Genomic DNA, 18,633 nt, shown 5'->3' on the forward strand with positions numbered 1-18,633 from the left:
CTCTGAAAACTGCTTTAAGGAAAAAAACTTTTCCTGTCAGTTTAAAATGGCCAAGTTCCATTTACTTACAAATTAGTACAACAGGTTAAAAAGTTTAAAATCACAAGCAAATTTTCAAATAATCAATTCCCAAATTTCTTAATCATTGTTCTTAAAACAATCAGCAAAACAGACTAGGAGATTTTTTCAGGACCCCTGACCTCGGAGAGAAGTTTGTTTCACCTTGAACATTTTTCCCTCCCAAAATCCAAACAGAGCTTCTCTAAACTTCCAAGCCCACTTAGTGCCTTCTCTGCCTAGATATTTCTTTAAATGTTAGCAGACTGCTAACAAACTGCTAAGTTTGATTTAGTTTATTTGTTAACATTGTAAGTTATGTTTTATGGAGTTATCTAACTATTCACTATATTGTGAATCTTAAAAGTTTTGAAGAGAACTGGAAAGAATGCAGGTGATTTATGAAGGATTCATTTCAGAATCATACCTAATATTCTTAATCAAATGTTTGTTTGTTTTTCTTCCTGAGTTTCAATCAGATAAGGTTTTATGACCCTCTACTCTAGTAGGCTCTGAAAACTGCTTTAAGGAAAAAAACTTTTCCTGTCAGTTTAAAATGGCCAAGTTCCATTTACTTACAAATTAGTACAACAGGTTAAAAAGTTTAAAATCACAAGCAAATTTTCAAATAATCAATTCCCAAATTTCTTAATCATTGTTCTTAAAACAATCAGCAAAACAGACTAGGAGATTTTTTCAGGACCCCTGACCTCGGAGAGAAGTTTGTTTCACCTTGAACATTTTTCCCTCCCAAAATCCAAACAGAGCTTCTCTAAACTTCCAAGCCCACTTAGTGCCTTCTCTGCCTAGATATTTCTTTAAATGTTAGCAGACTGCTCTTCTATAGTTTTCTATAGTTTTTTTTTAACTTTCCAAACTTTCAAATCTTTCAATCTATGTTTTTATTTCTTCCTTTCTCTCTCTTTTCTTCCCTTTTCCCCACAAGACTATTACTGTTAGCCAGAGAGAGAGAGAGAAAGAGGGAGGTTTTTTTTTTTTCCAACTTCTTTCCTTTTCTGAGCCACTCTTGAAAGAATTACTTCTCTGAATACATTCCACTTCAATTAAGCCTGATATTTTTCTAAGCCTGCAATGCAGAGGCTGAATTCTTATCTCTTACAAGCTTGCTAATTTTTAACACAGAACAAAATGCAAAGCAAAAAAACATATACACACAGATACATGCAGAGCTCTATTTTCACTTTTTCCATTAAAAAAAAAAATTCTGTTGCTTTTGCTTACAAATTAGTGCAACAGATTAAAAATGGGCAATTTTATCTTAAATCTTTAATGGGGCTCTTCAACCAACAGACGAACAATCATACCAGAAACACGGGGCAAGAACCACAACCAACAGAACAGACAATAATCACACACAGACAGAACACAGAACACATATTATCAGGGAACCAGATTAGATTGGACCATCACACAGCATGCTGTGGAGGTCAACAAGAGCTTTGATGTTGCGTCCAACTTAGCCACTTGTTTTAGGAGCACTCACCAGACCAGGCAGGTGGCTGCAGGATAGTCAGGCAGCTGCCAGGGCCCCTCAAGATTTTATTAACCAGAACTGGCTTTCAGGATGCTCTATGCCAATTTTGAACCAAATTCAAAAATTTGGGTCTCACTTGCCTGGTCTGCAGAAAGAGATTTCTGGAAACTGGGGCCGAGGAAGGTCTCTCGGTGGCCACCTCCTAGGATCCATAACCTCTTTTGCCCTACAGGGAGGGGGACTGGCTGTTAGACTGAGCCAAAGGCTTATCTCGGTGGGACCTCCAAATGAAATGGACAGACATGAGATAGACAGCTCTGACCAAATTATTCAATTTCATTTATTAGCTGGCTGGGAACTGATCCTGCTAGACAGGTTAGTAGAGATCAACCCCGAACCTTTAGTGAGGTGCACTTTTAAGCCCATTTGCCACATCCTGGTACAGCTTTGTGGTTACAATTTTTGGCAATCACTGACACAGTTTCTCATTTACAATGGGGAAGTGTCTGGATGAGAGTGAGCACACAACAGAACCTTTTTGCAATGTAGACACCTACTTCTCAGAAAGTCTAAGGTCTTATGAACCAGGGGATGGGGCCCGTCTGAACATAACATTTCCCTTAATTTAGTTTAAGCAACATTTTCCTATAAGCCTGAGGCCCCTTGACCCAGGGATGAGGGGGCCAGATTTTGTCCACTTCACAATAAAGTGCTATCTCAATATTTGCTAAATGAAAGAATGATCTCTGGGGATTACTAGTATTACAAATTATTCTGTAATAACTTGGCTAGAGAATGAAGGGATATCTGACAATTCAGTCTACTCCTTTCTTCTTACCTTCTATTCATTTACCTCTTTGACATTATTTGCTATGTCTTTGCCATCTAAATTTGTTTTCATTATTATAGATTACAACTTGAAAGATCCTTAGGAGTCATCTAAATCAAGCTCATTTAATAGATCAGGAAACTGAGCTTTAGAAAAGTTAAATGACTTGCCCTTGTTTATATTGTGCATGCAATAAGTAGCAGTCAGATTTATAACTTAGACCTTCTGGGCTCTAACTTTTTCACTCAAAACTTTTAGTGATGAGCAGCATTTGGTAAACCAGTGTAATGCATCTAGATATGTAAAAAAAAAAAAAAAAAAAAACTTTTAGGGGGCAGCTAGGTGGCGCAGTGGATAGAGCACCAGCCCTGAATTCAGGAGGACCAGAGTTCAAATCTGACCTCAGATACTTAACACATCCTAGCTGTGTGACCCTGGGCAAGTCACTTAACCCCAGCCTCAGGGGGGAAACCCCCCCCAAAAAAAAAACCCTTTTTGATTTGCAGTAAATGTTAAGTGTTAAGCTGTTTAACTTAACAGTTTGACTAAGTCTAGATTGCAGTTCTGTAATTTTCTAATTTGATTGTCTATTCTAAAAATGACCTGGGATATAAGACCACGAAACAATTGAGAATAATTCTGGGGGAGCAGCTAGGTGGCACAGTGTATAGAGCACCGGCCTGGAATTCAGGAGGACCCGAATTCAAATCTGGTCTCAGACACTTAACACTTCCTAGCTGTGTGACCCCAGCCTCAGGAAAAACAAACAAACAAACAAACAAACAAAAACCAAAGAGAATAATTCTGGGTTTTATGATTGACAAATGAAAAAGTTGTTGTTAGACAAACTATGAGAAAAGAAAGCTATGATCAAGTGGCTTTCTCCCAGATACACAATATAGAAATGACTAAACCAATAAGAAATTTAAAGTGAATCCAACTTCCAACCCAAATTTATTAGCTCTGACTTGCTCTCAGAAGATGTTGAACTGATTTCCAATCTAGTAGTCTCTTGGAAACAGCAGATTATTATAGAAGAAGATACCATTTGAAAGGCATTGATACTCAGTGGTTACAGGGTTCTCAAAGTGCTGCCGCTGAGGGTGTTTATGCAGCCGTTGGGCTATGGCAAATGGGCTGAGGGCGGAGCCAGAGTGTGAGCTTTTGTTTTTACTACAGTCGGGCCCTCCCACAGCCTGCGGACAGTGACCTGGCTCCTATTTAAAAAGTGTGAGGACCGCTGGTACAATATCAAATGTTATTAGTTTTGTCCACATTTAGAATGGAATCAGTAACCAGATCTCTTTTCCAGAGCTCCTTGGTTTTCTTTCTACATTATCTTTTCACAAATAGGGGATAAGGTCTGGGCCAGAGATTTCATTGATACACAAATTAGGAAACTCCCTCTACCTAGGCAGGTTAGCAATTTCTTTGTTTTTGTCTTAGATTTCTTGGAGTGACTAGCCCCAGTCTCCTCAGAACCAGTATTTTTTCTTTACGCAATGCTGGAAAGGACCTTGTGGGACTAGATGGAATAACAGAACATGGTAGCAGTGACTTCAGCCTGAAGGGGAAAAAAGTGAAAAGGGGAAGGAGTGAGGCAGGGGGAAGAAGTGGAAACAAATACTAAGCTATATTCTGAATTCCCAAAGCTGCATGGCACAAACAGGGTTCTGACCGACCAGTTCCTCCACCCATCACAGTGCAGTAAAGCTTTTTTTTTTTTTTTTTTTTTTTTTTTTTTTGCCAACTGCGGAAATAAAAATCATACTCCCGAATGGTCACCTTTTATTCATCAGCAAGCTGCAGGGTGGAAGGGGCAAAATTCTTTGTGTTTAAACACAAATACATTCAGTATTAAGTATATGCCGAACAGAACTACTCGGTCTGGATTATGGATGTGTAGTTGTGAGCTCAGTTAATTTTTGTGTCTTGTTGACTTTATACTAGTAATGGAAGTTTAAAAAAAAAAATCAGCTGCCCAATAAAGTACTTTTGGATTAAAAAATCACGATGAAAAAATCTTCCTATCATGAAAGTACAGGTCCGCTGTGCAATTTTCTGACAGTAATAACAGCTTTCCCTCATTATCACTTCAAAAGATGAAATTTCAACTGTTCACTAACAGCCGAAGGCTGCATCGGCGGTGCTCTTCTCCCTCTGGCTTCCTGGGCCGGGTCGGAAGAAAGTGACTGAGGGCAGCGCGCTCCCGGGCCCACAATCAATGCCTGGCTATCTCCCGGCCTTCCTCCTCGGGGAAGGAGCCAGGAACAGTCTCCCTGAACTAGAGACGGCCCCATCCCCAGGATGTATTAATTTTTCCGTGCATCACTGGCGTCCTCCCTCTCTTGTATTGCTTTGTGGACAGGAGATTAAGAAGAGGCAGGAAGGACGGCGGGCACCAGCGCGGAGGCCCGGGGGTTTTCTCCGGGAAGTTTCTTCTCCACGTTTCTCCTATTCATTCCATGTTCTCCCTCATCAAGCCCGACCACTCATCCCGAGTCACTGAGGCGGCGCAGTTCATGCTATTTTGCGTTCTTGTTGGATTGTCTCAGTCGTGCCCCACTCCCCCCGCCCCGCGGGAGGGTCTCTGGGTACAAGTATTGTAGTGGTCTGCCTTTCTTCCGCTCATTTTTCACAGAGGAGGACACTGAGGCAGAGGTCACACCTAAGTGCACGTCTGAAGCCAGGCTGGAACTGAGTCCTGGCTCCTGGCCGCGCACCGAGCTACTTCGGACGCCTCACTTCAGTCCAGCTACACGATGTGATCTTTCTCAATCCCATTCCCGCTTCTTCCCCGCTCTTCCCTCACTCGGAGCCACCCCCGTCCCCTCCCTCCCGGCGCTCTCTTTCCCAGAATGCCCCATCCTCCTCGCCAAGGCCTCGCTTCCCACCTCCCACCCGCAGACGGGAATCCAGGGGCGGGGATGGGGAGGGCGCTCCGGTGGCTCCCCCCTCCCCCCCTGCAGCCCCGGCTCTCTCGCGGTGCAGTCTGGGCGAACATGGCCGCTTCCTGTCTGCGGCGGGGCTGGAAGGCTCGGGACTGACCGCGGCTCCTCCCGCAAGCTGCCGTTGCCGCCCAGCCTCGCACTCGCCTCGGCCGCGCCATGGAGAAGAGCTCCAGCTGCGAGAGCCTGGGCGCCCAGCCCGCGGCCGCGCGGCCGCCCAGCGTGGACTCGCTGTCCAGGTGAGTGGGCGAGCCGGCGCCGGGAGGCGGCGGGGGCCGCCCAGCCCCAAGGAGCGCGGAACCCGGCCCGGCCCCGCCGCCTCCCGCTGTTCCGCCACCTCCCGCTGCCGCGCCTCCGGCCCGGCCCCGCCATCCGGGGGTCCAGGGCGCCGCCCGCCCCCCGCTTCCCGGGGTACTTCTCCCTCTCCTGTTCCCTGGCAGGGACCCTCCCATGCCAGCCTGGGCATCTCACACATTAACAAGCCCTTCCGTCCTTCCTTCCCCATCCCTGTCCTCCTTCCTTCCTTCCTTCTTTTTCCTCCTTTTCCAGCGTCATTCTTTCTTTCCCATCCTTTTCCTCCTTCATTTCTTCTTCCCCATCCCTTTCCTCCTTCCATTATTCTCCCCTATCGCTTTCCTTCTTCCTTCATTCCTTCTTTTTCTTTGTTTCCCATCCTTTTCCTCCTTCATTCCTTCTTTTCCATTCGTCCCTTCCTTCTCCTCGCGCTCTCCCAAGAAACTATTTACCCTGCTTCTGTTAAGGGTTGTCATGGAAACTCCCTCATTTTCTAACTCCCAGGCGCAAAACTTAGATTCTTGAGCATCTTTGACCCCAGAGGAAGTGAATGGAGAAGGGAAACCCCTTTATAGAATGTATCAGGTAGGAAAATGAGAGGGCAGTTTTCCTTACCCTCGGTCCCCATTTGATGGTCTGTGTAATTGATAAGATTTTTGTTTATTTCGAAATTTTGGAAATGTGAGAGAAAGCCTTAGATTAGTGAGTTGCAGATTTCCAGAGTTTTTTGTGAAAAATAACTGATAGTTATGGATCATTAAAATCTTTTTGTGTCTTGAGATAGTTTTTTTTTTTTAATGGAAAACTAATTAAAACGATACATTAGTTATATTAATTATAAAAAGGTTTGGGAACAACCAGTTTGCAAATGGATCATAGACATTATAAATTAGGATCCGAATTTTAGAGCTCAGAATTACATTAGAGACTAGTTGGTTCAGGTCTCTCATTTTACTGCAGAGGAAGGGAGACCTAAAGAGGCTTGCCCAGAGTTAATAAGTAGCTGAAACAGGATTTCAATTGATGTCTTCCTGATTCGAAGTCTAGTGCTTTGTCATTCTATTTGCTTGTGGAAAAGTGGTGCAAAAAATGAAATGTCAGATATTAAACTGTGCATTTTGGAATTTTAATTCTGAAATTGTTCTGGAGAGTAAGAACTTATCCTTCTTTGAATTTGATTAATTTTTTCAATATTAGCATTACGTATGTTTAAAAATAACTTTAAAAATCACTAATAACTAATAAAATATTTAGAAATATAACTGCAGATTTAAAAGTTACAGCTACATAGGCAATATACAGATTCCAACTGTAGTTTAGAATTACCTAGATTATGATTTACTTTGTGTAGTACTTTATAGCTTATTACCTTATTAGATCCTCACAATTTAGCCTTTGATGCTTACTATCTATTAGAACTTGGGCAATTCACAGTTTTCCTGTGCCTTCAGTTTTCTGACTGGCATGGGTTATCTTTCTATTCACATGAAACACATCTGAAGGGTTAACCTAGATGGCTTTGAGTTCTTTCCAATTCCATCTTTTTGGTCCTATTCCCAAATTGTAAATATGAAAACTGAATTTCAATGAAATTCAGTGAACTTGCCCTTGATCTTACAGCTGGTAAGTGTTGGTGGCTAGATCTTAACCTGTCTTCCAAGCTATGCTTTTTTGAACAACTACAGTCTTTAGTTGAACCTCATGTGTGCATATTTGTTTAGTTTAAAAAAAAAATTTTTGATGCTTACCCACCTGGAAGCTTGAGGTGTAAAGCTGCTTCAAAAAGAAAACCCTTTGCTATTCTTGATAGTGTTTAAATGAGTAGAACTTTTGTCTGGGTGTAATCCCATAGAATCCTAAATTTTCAGTTAAGGGACTTCAAAGGTTATTAAACTCATCCTTTATCTAAAGTAGCCCTCTTTACAGCATACTCAACAAATGATGATCCAGCCTTTATGTCTGACAACCTTCAGCAAGAGGGAACATACTACTTTCCAAGGCATCTTGTTGTACTTTTGGACTACTCTACTTGTTAGGAAATTTTCCTTTCATGAAGCCCAAATTTCTTTTGTTGCAAAATTACTCCTTGTTCTGCCTTTGTGGGCCAAGCAGGGTAAATTTAATTTTTTTATCCATGTGAAAGCCCTTTAGATACTTCTATACAGCTTTCATGTCTCTCAAGTCTTTTTTTTTTTTATCTTGCTGAAAATTCTTTGTTCCTTCATTCATGTCCCTTTATCTGAGGCCTTTCAGTGTCCATTCTCTGGACATTTTCTTTCTTTTCTTTTCTTTTCTTTTTTTTTTCCTGAGGCTGGGGTTAAGTGACTTGCCCAAGGTCACACAGCTAGGAAGTGTTAAGCGTCTGAGACCAAATTTGAACTCTGGTCCTCCTGAATTCAAGGCTGGTGCTCTATCCACTGCACCACCTAGCTGCCCCTCTGGACATTTTCCAACCCATCAATATTCTTCTTAAAATGTGGTGCCCTGAAATTGAAAACAACTCTGTAGATATAAACTAATCAGGGCAGAGCACACTGAAACTATTACCTATTTAGTACTGAACACTATGTTTCTCTTAATGTAGCTTAAGATCAGATTAGTTTTTTGACTGCTGTCATTTTATGGACATATTTTGAACTAGCAGTTCACTAAAATACTTATATTTCTTTTCTTTTTTCTTTTTTTTTTTTTTTTTTTTAAAGAATTGCTATTTAGCTATGCCTCCCTCATCCTGTACTTAGGGTTGAAAACAGACTTCCTAAGTATAAAACTTTATTTATATTTACTCCTGTTTTATTTCATTTAATTTTATTTGGTCAAATTTTTTATCCTGTTACGATATTTTTGGAATCTGGTTCTGTTATTAGTGTTACCCTTCCTAATATTATGCCTTCTGCAAATTTGATGATTTCAATTCAATAAATACTGAATATCTACTATATGAAAGGCACTTTGGGGCTCTTGGATTATACAAGGACAAAAATAAAAAGAAAACTATTTTGGCTCTCACGAAGTTTATGCTCTATGGAGTGGGGGGATGCATCATGGACGTGGAAAGTAGGCAGGAGAAAAGACTAATAATTACAATTGGGAAGATCAGGGAAGACTTCATGAAACATGTGACAACTCAATTGAGCCTTAAATGATGTGTTACTATGGGCAAGTCACTTAACCCCGTTTACCTCCTTATTTTTAAAATGAACTGGAGAAGGAAATGGTAAAGCACTCAGTATTTTTGCTAAGAACATCTCCAATTTGAAAAGAATTGGACATGATTGAAAACTACTAAAGAACAAAACTACCACCACCTATCATCTTAGAATATTAGTCATGATGGGGTTTTTAAAAATTTTATTTCTTAGTACATCATTGTAGAACATATTGCTTAAATGACATAGTTCAGTGATAACTTTCATCTTTTCATAACAAAATGTTAGGATTATCCCAAACAGAAAGCTCTTTGTGTTTACAACTGGTTTTTATCTCCTGTCCACTCAAATGACTATAAAAGGGTTTTTTAATTTGGATTTTGATCTTGAGAAAATAACTCTTCAGTTCTTCTTAATATCCTACTTCTTCCCTTGTCCCTTCTCCCCCCTCCCCCCATGTAACCTTTCTGTAAAATGTTACATACTTAACCAACTATTTAGTGTCCAAATAACAAATTGATTATTATTTGAGTAATTTTGAGTATTTGAATAATTTCTGAGTAAGGACCATAAGTAAATTAAATGTATGTAGCATAGTTACTAAGACCAGTAGAATGTAAGCTCCTTGAAGGGATGGTCTATGTCAGTTTTGTCTGATAAGACAAAATTGATATCCTAGCTCCTAGCATAGTTCATTACATGTTATGAATATGTGTTCTTTTAATTTTCTTATAATATCACTCTATGTCTAAGTCATGAACCCATTTCAACTTTATCTTGGTATAAGGTGTTGGTTTAGTGCTTAGTTTCTGCCATACTAATTTCAGATTTTCCCAGCATTTTTTTTTTTTTTTTTGTCAAATAGTCTTTGGGTTTATGAAACATTAAATTCCTATAGTCATTGACTGTTTTGCCTGTGAACCTAACCTATTCCACTGATTACTCTTTCTTAGCCAGTACCAAATGATTTTGATGTCAAGCAGCCACTGGTTCTTGAGGAAACAAGTCCTTTTTGATTGGTAATAACATACAACTTCAAGATTCAGGCAAAAACAACTCTAAAAAACAAAATCTTCCAAACTCTCTTTTTAAGCAGTCCTCTGATTCTGTGAAATACTTGTATCCTTCTTAGGTTCGACTCCCAGAAATATCTTTGAACTAGCTCTCCTACTGGTGCTTTTGCTTTTGATAAATATAGATCTTGTTTCATCTCTGTAACATCTTGTAATTTATTTTCTTTTATTTGTAGTTGCCCTCCCTGCCCACTTCTGCCTCTTTTGTCTTTCAAACTTCCATGTGTTAATTCTGGGGAGAGTCCATCTAATATAGTTCCATTTCATTTTGATCAGTTTTGTAGTTTAAAAGATTTTATACCCCAAATGAGAAATAGTCAAAAGATATGAACTATTTTCAGATGAATTAAAAACTACCTGTAGTCCTATTTAAAAAATGCTCTAAATTACTATGGGTTAGAGAAATGCAAACAGAAACAATTCTGAAGTACTACTACATACCTTCCAGATTGGTCAAGAAGACAGGAAAAGATAATTATAAATGTTAGAGGGGATGTGGGAAAACTGGGACACTAATACATTGTTGATGAAATTGTGAATTGATCCCATCATTCTGGAGAGCAATATGGAACTATGCCAAAAGAGCCCTCAAATTGTGCATACCTTTTGATCCAGCAGTGTCCCTCTATTGGGTCTGTATCCCAAGGAAATCATAAAGGAGGGAAAAAACCCAATATGTGCAAAAGTGTTTGTAGCCCCTCTTGTTGAGGTGACAAAGAATTGGAAAATGAGTAGATGCCCATCAGTTGGGGAAATGGCTGAATAAGTTGTGGTATATGAAAGCAATGGAATATTATTGTTCTATAAAAATGATGAACAACCTGATTTTAGAAAAAGTCTGGAAAGATTTAAACAAACTGATGCTGAGCAAAACAAGCAGAAACAGTGCATAGTATGCAGCCAGATTGTGCATTGATCAACAACGAAAGATTTGATTGTTAGTGCTTCAGTGATACAAGTCAGTCCCAATAAACTTTAGATGGAAAACTCCATCTATATGCAGAGAAAGAAATGTGGAGACTGAATGTAAATCAACTTATGCTATGATCATTTTTTTCTTTTTCTTCTCATGGTTTTTCCCTTTTGTTCTGATTCTTCTCTTCCAATATGATTTATAAGGAAATGTGCTTTTTAAAAAATGAATGTACATATATAACCAGAAAATTAAATTAAAAATAGGAAAGGCAGAATATCTAATGCATTTCAGAAAGATGCTATCTAAAAAAATTGTAAAAAAATTTTGTAGTTCTAGAGGGAAGAACAAGGACTAGCAGGTGAGAATTATAAAGAAGCAGAACTCAGCTTAAAATTAATAACCACGTAATGATTAGCACTGCCCCCAGTATGGGATGGGCTGCCTTGTTGTAGTAGAAAGAACACTGAATTAGTTTCTCATCTGTTGAAATAGGGATAACAATACTCTCATTAACTTTGTCACAGAATTGTTATTGAGAACTTAATAAATGTGTACTGAATTGAGCTTTTATGAGATTCATAATGTATTCTTTGTCACTGGAAGCAATCAAACCTGGATCACCATCTGTCATGTATGTTGTAAGAGGGGATTGCTACATGGAGTAGGAAAGAAAGTAAAATTTCCAAGACCCCTTATTACTTTGAATCTTGGATTCTGTGGATCATTACAAATTACATCTACAAGTTACACTTGCTCTTAGATCTGTCTGTTGGAAAAATGTGTATATACATGTGTTGCACACCTATAAAATAAAGAGCTGAGTGAAGGAAGTGACTAATGATACTTAGTTTTCTGATAGAAAGTTTTAGGTTGCTTGAAATGTTTTTGTCAATTAATAAATATGCTTTTTTTCTTTGAACTTACTGTTTAATTCATTGCACATTGAAGTGTTCTTCATTTTTTTTTCTTGCAAATGTGCTTGGAGAGCACTATCTGAATAAAGCAACATTCTGACTTCTAATATGACTTAATAATCTGTTGAGGCAGAGATTATCCAAATATCAGAAAATGTTCTTTTATCAGCTTCTCTTCTTTTACCAAAAGGATTTGTGCTCTGAGTTGGGTGTTTTTTCAGTTGTGGTAATAATTTGTGATGTTTCATGTACACATTTTTGTCTTTTTCCCTTGTATTATTGGCAGCCAATCTGAATTAGTGGTGGAATCAGTGTTGCCTGGAAAAAAAAAGTGAAACTGACTATTTTATGTAGGAATTCAACTAATGATGTTGGCATAATTACTACCATGTTCCACTACTGAAGTTATTTATGGACTGAGGATTAATTTTACTTAATCAAGGATTGTTAAAAGATTTTTAAACTTTATTGAAAAAAATTTAATAGTATAAAATTATTGTTGAACAATAAACAAAGTTATAATTAGTAAAATGATTTACCAAAGTATATAACTTAATATGAAGTTGAAATTGTGTCTCAAGATTATAATGTCTGAAACTGGATTTGAAGTCAGATTGTCCTGATTTCAGGACTGATGTTCTATCCATTGTACTACCTAATTGGCTACTATCTTTTCAGTGTTACATGTTACTCCCCACTATGAACTTTACATTTCAGCTACACTCATTTACTTACTGTACCTCACACATGACAATCCATTACCCAGTTTTGTGGATTTTCACTGGTTGTTCCCCATACCTGCTGGAATGGTTTCCACAGCATCCTAAAAGTTTCATCTTTCCTCTGAAGGAAGCCTTTTCCATTTTCCTTTTTGATCCCCTCCTTTCCCAAGTCCCATTCCTATGAGATTATCTTTCATTTACAATATATGTTTTGTATGCCCATAGTTACTTGCTTGTTGCTCCCTGTAGTAGAATGTGAACTTGAGAGTAGGGGAAATGTTTTTCTTTTCTCTTCTTTATATCCTTACCACTTAGCACAGTTCCTGGTACAAAGTAAGCACTTAATAAGAATAAGTGCTTGTTCTGGAAATTGAAAGGATGCCCACCAATTGGAGAATGGCTGAATAAATTGTGGTATATGAATGTTATGGAATATTATTGTTCTATAAGAAATGACCAGCAGGATGATTTCAGAGAGGCCTGGAGAGACGTACATGTACTAATGCTAAATGAAATGAGCAGAACTAGATCATCATAATAAACTTCAACAACAATACTACATGATGATCAATTCTGATGGATGTGGCTCTCTTCAACAATGAGAGGATCCAAATCAGTTCCGATTGATCTGTCATGAACAGAACCAGCTACACCCAGCTACACACTTTTTCAACTCTTTCTGTTAATGTTTGCTTGCATTTTTGTTTTTTTCTTCTCAAGTTATTTTTACCTTCTTTCTAAATCAGATCTTTCCTGTGCAACAAGATAACTGTATAAATATGTATACATATATTGTATTTAATATACACTTTAACATATTTAACATGTATGGGACAACCTGCCATCTAGAGGAGGGGGTGGAGGGGAAGGATGGGAAAAGTTGGAACAGAAGGTTTTGCAAGGGTCAATGTTGAAAAGTTACCCAGGCATATGTTTTGTATATAAAAAGCTCTGATAAAAAATAAAATAAAAAAAAATCAAGTAAAAAAAAATAAGTGCTTGTTGGCTGAACTATCATAATTTGTTTTTTTTTTTTTTTTTTTTTTAAAGCAGATTCTTAAGGTAGCATTTTCTTTTCTGAAGTTTGAGTAATAGAAACCAAGAGCTCATGGTTTACATATGTTTACTAAGAGCTGGTATGCAATGGATAGAACCCTGTGCCTGTAGTCAGGAATACCTAAGCTAAACTTTGACTTTAGGTACTTGGTAATTGTGACCCTGAACAAATCACTTAATTTTTGTTTGCCTCACTTTCCTTGACTTGTAAAATTGGGATAATAATATCTATCTTGCAGGATTGATGACAGTGGAAGGTGTATAGTAGAGGCTATATAAATGCTTATTTTTTTCCCATTCACCCCATCTTAAAAATAGGTCCTTGATGAATTGTGTTAAAGATTTTCTTAAGTATTATAACGAAACTGTTCTATGAGACAAACACCTTCTCCAATATAATTTGGATTTCAGTCAGGGGAAGGAAATAACTTGGCTACAGATGTCCAGAAAGTGTTAAGTTTATCTTGAAAAGCTGCCAAAGCAGTGCTCTTTTGAAATCATGCAGGCCAAAGGTTACATGTGACTCAGAGTTTGTCCAATGGAAACCTTCAGTTCTTAGTGGATACTATTTTCCCTTTTTAAGAAAAATAGATTTAAAATTTGTGAGGAACCTCATGATCTTAACAAAGAAAAAAGATGTTAAGTTTTATTTGTCAATTGTAGAGAAGCTCTTAAAAAGGAAATGGTCAGAGATATTGAATAATTTTTAAAAAATAATGTCTGATTTCCGTAGTAAATCACATTGAAAACAGAACTCTGAAAGACGACCTTTTAATGAGAATAACCTGTTTCTAATCCTATGATTATATGATACAGTTAATTAATATTTATCCATTTTAAGGTGTTTCTATATAAGATTAATAATTATTCATCTTAAAGTGTTTCTATATAGTATGAATTTTTTTCATCACTAGAGACCACTAATGAGCAAGCAGAGTTATTTTTCCACAGCTGAAGCACAAGGGACATATTAGTAATTCAATTTGTAGTTTTCCTTTCAAAGTGTCTTGGAGTATTTGATGTGATATTTTTGGATAATTAAAAAAATTATTATGCTTTTTATTTTCAAAATATATGTATAGTTTTCAATGTTCACTTTTGCAGAACCTTGTGTTCCAACTTTTTTCTTCCTTCCAACCCTTTTTCTTAGACAGCAGGTGATCCAATATGTGTTAAACATGTGCAATTTTTCTATACATATTTCCACAAATATTATCATGTACAAGAAAAATTAGACCAAAAACAAAAACAAAAAAAAAGCGAGCAAACAACATCAGAAAAGGTAAGAATACTATGTTTCAATCCATATTCAGTTCCCACAGTCCTCTTTCTGGATTCAGAAGGCTCTCCTACAAATCTATTGGAATTGACCTCAATCACCTCATTGTTGAAATGAGCCAATTTCATCAGAATTGATCATCATATAATCTTGCTGTTGCTGTGTATAATATTCCCTTGGTTCTACTCACTTCATCTAGTATCAGTTCATGTAAATCTCTTCAGGCCTCTCTGAAATCACCCTGCTATTTTTTTTTTTTTAGAACCATAATATTCCATAACATTCACATGCCATAATTTATTCAGCCATCCTGCAACTAATAGGCTCCCATTCTGTTTCCAATTCCTTGCCACTACAAAAAGGGCTGCTATAAACATTTTTGGTATATGTAGGTCCTTTTCCCTTTTTGATGATCTCTTTGGGATACAGACCCAATAGAGATACTGATAGATTAAAGGGTATGCACAGTTTGATAGCTATTTGGGCATACACAGTTCCATATTGCTCTCCAGAATGGTTAGATCAGTTCACAACTTTACCAACAATGTTATCAGTGTCCCAGTTTATCACATCCCCTCCAACATTTATCATTATCTGTTCCTGTCATCTTAACCAAGGTGTGTAGTGGTACCTCAGAGTTGTCTTGCTTTGCATTTCTTTAATCACTAGTAATTTAGAGCATTTTTTCATATGATTAGAAATGGTTTCAACTTCATCTGAAAATTGTCTGTTCATATCCTTTGATATTTAGCAAGAATACAATGCCTTGTATAAATTTAAGTTACATCTCTGTATGTTTTAGAAATGAGCCTTTATTAGAACTTTTGGATATAAAATTTTCCCCCAGTTTTCTGCTTCCCTTCTAATCTTGTCTGCATTAGTTTTTTTTTTTTTTGTACAAAACTTTTTAACTTAATATAATCAGAATTATCCATTTGCACTTCATAATGTACTCTATTATTCTTTGTTCTTCAAATTTGCTTTTAGTATCACTCTTTATGTTTAAATCATGAACCCATTTCGACTTTATGTTGGTATAAGGTATTAAATGTTGGTCAATACCTAGTTTCTGCCATACTATTTTTTAAATTTCCCAGCAATTTTTGTCAGATAGTGGTTTATCAAACACTAGATTACTACAGTCATTGACTATTGTGTCTTGTGAATCTAACCTATTCCACTGATCAACTATTATTTTTCTTAGCCAATACCTAATAGTTTTGATGACTGCTATTTTATAATATAGTTTTAGGTCTGGGACAGCTAGGCTCCTTCATTTGCAGTTTTTAAAATTAATTCCCTTGAAATTCTTGACCTTTTGTTTCTGGTAAGTTTTTCAGGTGATTCTAAATATACTATCATATCATCTGCAAAGAGTAATGATTTTGTTTCTTCATTAACCACTTTAATTCCTTTAATTTTTTTCATGTCTTATTGCTAAAGCTAACATTTCTAATACAATATTGAATAGTAATAGTGATAGTTTCACCTTGTTTCATCCCTGATTTTATTGGGAATTCTTCTAATTTATTTCATTACATAGGATGCTTGCTTATGGTTTTAAATAGATGCTGTTGATCATTTTAAGGAAAACTATTCATTCCTATGCTCTCTAGTGTTTTTTAAAAAATAGGCATGGAGGGGCAGCTAGGTGCCACAATGGATAGAGCACCAGCCCTGAAATCAGGAGGACCTTAGTTCAAATGTGACCCCAGACACTTAATACGTCCTAGCTGTGTGACCCTGGGCAAGTCACTTAATGCTAATTGCCTCAGCAAAAAAAAAAAAAAAATGGAAAAAATAAAAGTAGGAATGGATGTTAGATTTTGTCATGCTTTTTCTGCATCTATTGAGATAATCATATGATTTTTGTTAGTTTGGTTATTGATTTAATCAATTATGCTAATAATTTTCCTAGTATTGAATCAGCCTTGCATTCCTGGTATAAATCCTGTTTGGTTATGGTGTATTATCCTGGTGATAACTTGCTGTAATCTCTATGTTAATATTTTATTTAAGATTTTTTTCATCAGTATTTCATTAGGGAAATTAGTCTATAATTTTCTTTCTCTTTTTTGACCCTACCTGGTTTTGGTATCAGCACCATATCTGTGTCATAAAAGGAATATATAAAACTCCTCTCCATATTTTTCTAAATAGTTTGCATATTATTAGAATTAATTGTTCTAGGGGGCAGCTAGTGGCACAATGGATAGAGCATCAGCCCTGAAGTCAGGAGGACCTGAGTTCAAATTTGGTCTAGACACTTAATACTTCCTAACTGTGTGACCCTGGACAAGCCACTTAACTCCAAATGCCTCAGCCAAAAAAAAAAAAAAAAAAAAAAAAAAAGAACGAATTATTTTTTAGATGTTTGTAGAATTCACTTGTAAATTCATCTGGTTCTGGGGTTTTTTTCTTAGGGAGTTGATAAATAGTTTGCTCAATTGGTTTTTCTAAAATGGGATTATTTAAGTAATTTTTCCCTTTTCTGTTAATCTGGGCAGTGTATTTGTAAGTGTTCATTTCATTTAGATTATCAGATCCTAATTATTACTCTAATTTCCTCTTCATTTGGTGGAAAATTCATCCTTTTCATTTTTGATACCAGCAATTTGATTTTCTTCTTTACTTTTTCTAATCAAATTAGCTAAAAGTTTATCTATTTTGTTGGTTTCTTCATAAAATCAACTCTTAGTTTTGTTTATTAGCTTAATAGTTTTCTTACTTTCAATTTTACTAGTCTTTCCTTTTATTTTCAGAATTTCAAATTTGGTATTTAATTGGGGGGTTTTAATTTGTCCTTTTTCTAGCTTTTTTAGTTGCATATCCAATTTATTGATCTTCTCTTTCATCCAAGTAAGCAACTAACAACATAAAATATCCCCTAAGAGCTGCTTTGGCTACATCCCATCAATTTTGGTATGTTGTGTCATTATTATTATTCTCTTTTATAAACCTCAAACCTTTTTATTTGGAGAAATGATCACTCAGGAACTGCTTAGTTAAAATTGTGCTCTTTTTAATGTATATAATGATGATAGTAACAACAATAATGATTAACATTTATATGCCTATTGTATTCCGGGCACTATGCTAAGTGCTTTACAAATATCTCATTTTATATAGAGAGAATTGACTTAAATTTATAAGAATTCAAGCCATTCTCCAATTGATAAATGGTCAAAAGATGTGAACAGATAATTTTCAGATGAAGACATTGATACTATTTCTAGTAATATAAAAAGGTGTTCTAAATCTCTGTTGATCAAAGAGAAATGCAAATTAAGATAACCCTCAGGTACCACCATATACTTCTCAAATTGACTAAGATGACTGGAAAAGATAATGACGAATGTTGGAGGGGATAGGGAAAATTGGGACAGCAATATATTGTTGGTGGGCTCATGAAGTAATTCACCCATTCTGGAGAGCAGTTTGGAACTATGCCCAAAGAGTTATCAAACTGTGCATACCTTTGATACAGCAGTGTTACTACTGGGCTTGTATCCTAAAGAAATCTTAAAGGAGGGAAAGGGATCCACATGTGCAAAAATGTTTGTGCCATTTTTTTTTTTTTTTTGTAGTGTGGCAAGAAACTGGAAACTGAGTGGATGCTCATCAGTTGGAGAACAACTGAATAAACTGTGGTATATGAGTGTTATGGAATATTATTTTTCTATAAGGAATGATCAGCAGGATGATTTCAGAGAGGCCTGGAAAGACTTGCATGAACTCATGCTAAATGAAGTAAGTAGAACCAGGAGAACATTGTACATAGCAACAGCAACATTATATGATGATCAATTCTGATGGATATGGCTCTTTTCAACAGTGAAGTGCTTCAAGCCATCCAATGTTAATATGATGAACTGAGCCATTTGTACCTAGAGAGAGCACT

General features: G+C 36.8%; 1 protein-coding gene across 5 annotated transcripts in view; it reads left to right on the top strand.

The window, feature by feature from the left end:
- The first annotated feature begins 5,255 nt into the window (after nucleotides 1-5,255).
- The window catches only part of MTMR2 (myotubularin related protein 2), a 120,553-nt gene continuing 107,175 nt past the window's right edge, over nucleotides 5,256-18,633 (top strand). For 2 of the 5 annotated variants that reach the window (XM_074304461.1, XM_074304464.1), the window contains exon 1: nucleotides 5,256-5,568. In XM_074304461.1, coding sequence (XP_074160562.1) covers nucleotides 5,489-5,568 — 80 coding nt within the window. In that variant the 5' untranslated portion in view covers nucleotides 5,256-5,488. Of the gene's footprint in view, nucleotides 5,569-5,643; nucleotides 5,741-6,127; nucleotides 6,209-18,319; nucleotides 18,483-18,633 lie in introns of those variants that run through there. The other 3 variants (XM_074304463.1, XM_074304462.1, XM_074304465.1) reach the window with 3 other exon arrangements.

The sequence above is a fragment of the Sminthopsis crassicaudata genome, chromosome 3, assembly GCF_048593235.1.
Source record: "Sminthopsis crassicaudata isolate SCR6 chromosome 3, ASM4859323v1, whole genome shotgun sequence".
Classification (NCBI taxonomy): domain Eukaryota; kingdom Metazoa; phylum Chordata; class Mammalia; order Dasyuromorphia; family Dasyuridae; genus Sminthopsis; species Sminthopsis crassicaudata.